General features: G+C 37.1%; 1 protein-coding gene across 2 annotated transcripts; it reads left to right on the top strand.

Annotated features, from left to right (window-relative positions):
• Window positions 1-374: 374 nt before the first annotated feature.
• LOC117636368 lies at window positions 375-4,996 on the top strand. Of its 2 annotated transcripts, XM_034370839.1 has the most exons (6): window positions 375-621; window positions 734-923; window positions 1,144-1,514; window positions 1,545-1,699; window positions 2,338-2,756; window positions 4,728-4,996. In XM_034370839.1, exons 1-6 carry the CDS (start codon window positions 561-563, stop codon window positions 4,837-4,839), a joined length of 1,308 nt encoding a protein of 435 aa, XP_034226730.1. In that variant the 5' UTR covers window positions 375-560; the 3' UTR covers window positions 4,840-4,996. The 2 variants fall into 2 exon arrangements, with proteins under 2 accessions (XP_034226730.1, XP_034226729.1); XM_034370838.1 differs by having other exon boundaries at window positions 1,144-1,699.
• The last annotated feature ends 487 nt before the right edge of the window (window positions 4,997-5,483 follow it).

The raw sequence follows: 5,483 nt of genomic DNA, 5'->3' as shown, positions 1-5,483 counted from the left end.
GGCCTTTCCTCCAGTTTTGGTCCTGCGCTGTAGATGCTCTTAAAGGGGGAAAAATGGGCTATTTGGTGAGGCAAAGTGAGTTTTGAACGGAATTTTAAGAGGCATTGCTGTAAATAAGCCAAAATAATTTTATTTTAATTGAGTATTATGTTTTTTTTTGTTTTGTTTCCACGAAAGAGAGTATTATGTTTTTAAATTGCCCTAAAAAAAGGTAAAATTCATTAAAAAGTTGTGTGCATAGAGCAAAGAAAAGGTTCAAAATAACCCTTCCAAAGTATGGGCCTTATGGACGAATTCAAAATTGAAAGGCTCTTGGTCCAAAACGGTGTTTATTACAGCCGAAGCCCCTCTTGTTCTCGTCTCTTTCTTTTGAACTTAGATGAGACCCACAAAACAAAAACATCCTAAAACCCTTCGCTCCTCCGAGTTCTCTTCTCTCTCCTCTTGTCTTTCAGAGAAAATCAAAGGCTTTAGACAATCAGACAGCGCGACATGCAAATCCTACTTTCCATGGATGTACTTGTAGCCTTGTAGAGATAGGGCATGCACCGCCACAGAGCATGTTACGAAGAAGCCTCACTTTTTCCTCCTTCAACTCCCACAAGCACCTGAACAAATCTGGTAATTTCTTTTCTCTTAGTTAACAGATATATAAAAATTTTTTTGAAAGAGTACGTGACAAATATGGTGTGATTAAGATTATTTGTGTTTCTTTCTTTGTGGGTTTTGGCAGTTTTATTGAGTGGGTGGCGTGGAAGGCAATACGCTGGTAGCGCTAACGCTGCAGCTGCAGAGGCAGATGCAGAGGCAGAGGCAGAAGCAGAAGCAGTGGCAGAAGCACCAAAACCAAATGTCCGCAGAGTTAAAGGGAAAAGGCTTTCCAAAGCGGAGCGCCAAGCTATGCTTGAACCCTTTGTCAACAAGTAAGTATATTATATGAATATTGTAGTGTTTGGTCTTGATTGTTCTTTTGAAATGCTGATCTTGATTGTTTATATGGACATTTGTTGTTTAGAGAGTTTTGTCATGAATTTGAGCTTTGATTAATTTGGTGTAATTGAATAAGCTGTAGAATGTTTCAATTGCATTTTGGGTTTCTATCATTAGGGATTTAAGTGAAGGTACTTTGGTCCTTACTTTCAGGTACAGAGCAATGAATGCTGGGGCATTCCCTACTGTTTCATGTGCTCAGAAAGAACTGGGTGGCTCTTACTATGTGGTAAAGGGCATCCTTCAGGAGTTACAATACAAAGCTAAGATGTCACCCTGGTCTCCCGTAAGTGCGGATATGCCAAAACAAGAAGAAGTTAGAGAAATTGAATCTTTGGCTCAAGTTGAAGAGAATTCAAACAGTCAGGTGTCAGTACATGCCAGCACTCAAACTGATTCTGAGGCGACATATGATGCTGATCTGCCAGGACAAGAGGATGTTGGTGAAATTGAATCTTTGACTCAATGTGAAGAGAATTCAATCTCTGAGGTGTCCGCAGATGCGGGTGTTCAAAATGATTCTGAAGAGACATATGATACTGATCTTCCGGGACAAGAAGAAGTTGGAGAAATTGAATCTCTGACTGGAGTTGAAGATAATTCAACCTATGGGGTGTCAGCAGATGCCAGTGGCAGGCATTTAGAAGCCAATGAAGAGGCACAGGCTTCCTCCTCAGTTGAGATCTTATCTGAAGAGGTTATCACTCGAGTAAGTATATGGCATTAATCAAATTTTGGTTTTATTCTTTATATTTCCATTGTTCAGTTATGGTATGATTCCAATAATATCCTATTTGGATTTTTGAAAAAAATGAAATTTGCACATGGCTTGTGTTCAACGAGGTTTAAATGGCATTTGTCTGGAGCCTAATGTGAATCACTTGGCTTGGTTTCTTACCACTCATAATTCAACAACACTATATTATTTGTTTCTTCTTTTAAATTTCAACTTAATGCAAGACTAAGGCTACAATACTGTAGTAAACTTTTAATAACTTATGCTTATGCATTATAACCTTTGTAGAAGCATACAAAAATGTTGCATCCTGAGTCTTCCTCATGTTCTTGCATGAATTTTATATTAAGCATTATTTTCTTCATCTCATCTGTATTATTGTCCTAATGTATTATGATATCTAATCGACCCTTATCATCACAATTTCTTCGAATTTGAGGTGCATGGCTAGATTCTTCATTAAACCTTGGCTCACTGATTCTTTTAAAATTTTCATGTCTGTCGAATGTCATGTTTATACCATAAATAAATTTCTTTTGCTTCTCCGATGCATGGAAGATGTTTCATATTAGTAAACTTATAGTTATATCTTTTGTGTTTTTTTCTTGCAGGGAAGTGATTCTGATCTTGTTGCAACACAAAGTAATTTGCTGAAAGTGGATTCTGTGGAATCTTCTTATAAAGACCTTGATGAACTTAGTAATAGTAAGGAGGAAGCTAAGCAGAATCTTTCTGGTTCTATTTCTAAAGAATGTCAACTGTCAGAAGAAAGATTCGAGGTTGTTTCTTATCCATTTGGCAAATCTGAGAATAGTGAAAGAGCGGAAGCTGAAGCTGACAAACAAGATTTTGTTGCAAAAGAAAAAGATCTGCCAATAGGGGAAGCTAATAGAGCCTCTCTTCCAAGTTTTGGTGATATACAGGATATGAAAAAACAAGAAGATGCCTTAGAAGATCTACCAGATTATGATGATTTAAAGTGTAAAAGAGAGAAATATGAAGAGATCCCTCAGCCAGACAAACTTCCCAAGTAAGTTTCTTTTGTACAGTATGTTATTAACTTAGTAATGTCATTGTCATTGACATTGCAGTACCTGCTGTTATTCCACAAGCAATGTGATGTATTTTTGCCCCTAAGATGAGCTTACATTAAAATCAGACATTTGTTGTATGCTTGCTGCTATAGAGCTAAAACATGGTATTGGACACACTAAGCTGTGGAGGCTGGAACCAGAGACAGAAAGATAAAACATTGGAGATAGGTGCATCATTAGTTTATGGATTTGGCTTCTTTATTAATTGGAACCATAATCAACACAATTTTTTTTGTATTCATCTACTCTAGTCCCCAGTTCCACCATTCTCAACTTATTTGACCCATTTAACATGCTAGGAAAGACCTTGAAACCATTTGCTCAAACCCTTCCTTTTCAGCTTACTATTCTATAACTTTACTATATTTATAAGCAAATGACTTCGCACTTTGTTTAAGTTTCAGCAGTCAATGAGTGCACAATAGTAAAATGTCCAATTCAAAGATGAGTGGTTAAAATTGTAAGTACAAAGTTGAATGTGCTTGCTTGATCCTACACAACTAAACAGAACTGGGCCATCCTGGGTTCTCATACCATGATTAGCTTAGATTGTCATGCATATGGTAATAGTTGAAGTGCTATGATCAACAATTCTTCTGAACTCAGCATGCTTCTCATTCATGTTCAATTAACGTGTGAAGAAAATAACTGAAATTGACTATCTACAATCTGAGCTCAAAGATCACGCCTGAACTATTCTTCTGAACTGACTACTGTGCGCTGCTCATTCATGTGCAATTAATGTGTGAAATGGAATTTATTCTTGTGGGTCTGTGTTTCTGAGTTATGACCCCAGATTACCTTTTAACATCTTCTCTAGTGATACTACTAGTGGGGGTCACTGTTCTCTTTTCTTTGTTTTTTACCTTGTGGCCCTCTTTTTCTCCTTTTGCTTATACATGTGTCTACCGGAAGTTACTGTTTTTTTTAAAACGAAAAGATGAAATTTTTATTTCACAAGAGAAACTGTAGAGTAACACGGGCAAGCAATCCACCAAGAATGTACAGAATAATATGATTTGGTTTCTTGTTTGTTTATCCAAGATAAAGGTGAATGGCTTGATATTAAGATATCAAGCAAATCTTAATATCAAGCAAATTGATTTGCAGTTGCACACTCTCTCTCTCTCTGCCTCTCTGCCTCTCTGTCTGTCTCTCTCTGTCTATCTCTGTCTCTGTCTCTTGTGTCTCTCTCTCTCTCTCTCTCTCTCTCTCTCTCTCTCTCTCTCTCTCTCTCTCTCTCTCTCTCTCAGTTTGAAAGGTGGTGTGAATAGCTTGATGTCAAGATCCCAGACAAATTAATTTGCAATGGTGTTATCTTTGTATCTTTTGAAGATATATGTCACAGTTAGGAACTGTGCTGTTTGGCATCTACTTGGGTGGTTTGGTGGGAGAAGAACAAAAGGTTCTCTGAAGTTAGAGAAGAGGAGTTGGCATGACAGGATTGTATCTTCTGAATCTGATTCTTCTGGATTGGTCTTCATTTTTGGATTAGGTGGGTCTATTTGAATGAGTTCTAGTTTGGTCTCTGAGGCTCTGGCTGTATGCCGTTCACTCCTCCAGGCAGCAGTTAAGTTTAGTAACTCAAATCTTACTTTGGTATCTTACCTCTTCTACTCTGGCTGGTGGATGTTAATGAACCGCTCAACCACCAGCCCTGGATTGTGGGTGACTCAATAGTTAGCAAACCAATCAACCTAGTTATTGCCTTGTCACATTTGTTTGCCATGGCGAAGGGTCATTATACAAGAATCATATGTAGTTCCCATCCGAAATATGTCTAATCTACTTAGCTTTATGTTCTATGGGCATGTCTTGAATTCTTTTATTTCACCTAAAAGTATCCCATCCTTTCTTTAATTTTTGGAACCATATATTCTTCTGATACACAATTTTTCATTTTGCAGAGACCTTCCTGGTAGGCAGGCTGATGATGCAGAGCCTTCAAGTAAATCAACTCTATGGGGGAATATGAAGTCATTTGCGAATGGCATTATCAGTATCTTCAGAAAACTGTAATCTTTGTCTCGGTAACGATGAGACTTTTAGTATGTTAATGTTTTGTCAGGGTGGTGATGGCATATAAGGTCAATACATCTAGCTTGTACATACCGCTGAAATTTGAATAGTTGCACAATCAAGTTTATGGTTCACATGAGGTTGGGGTGTTTGAGGAGGCTTTTTGTTTATTATCTTTCGTATCTGAGAATTTTTATTCTCTCCCGGAATTAATGTTCAAGAAAGAAATATTAGATCTTCTGAGGCAATAAAAGGAAGTTTATAGTAACAGGAGCTGGTTACACACTTTGTAATTCTTTTTTCCCAGGTCACATGCCACTGATGAATAGTTTTCTGTACCTTCTAGGGTCAGGATCCTGGGACATGGGTTTTTTCTTTTACAAATTTATAACCATACACATTTAGGTCACTACTACCATAAAGAAACTCAAAACCATTTAATTTCTATAAACTAACCAAAAATTGGCCAATTGGCAAGTTTATTAGTTTACTTAGTATCTAAAATACCTATATTGCCCTTGCTTTAGGTGAGATTTTTTTGGATTTCTACTAATTTGGATTCAAAATTTTTTTTTTATAAATTCTTATTTTGATATTTAAATTTGTGGTCTGCCATAGTGAACTTTGGAGCCCTCTATCAGCGG

The sequence above is a fragment of the Prunus dulcis genome, chromosome 8, assembly GCF_902201215.1.
Source record: "Prunus dulcis chromosome 8, ALMONDv2, whole genome shotgun sequence".
Classification (NCBI taxonomy): Eukaryota; Viridiplantae; Streptophyta; class Magnoliopsida; order Rosales; family Rosaceae; genus Prunus; species Prunus dulcis.
This window is presented reverse-complemented; position numbering and strand designations above follow the sequence as displayed.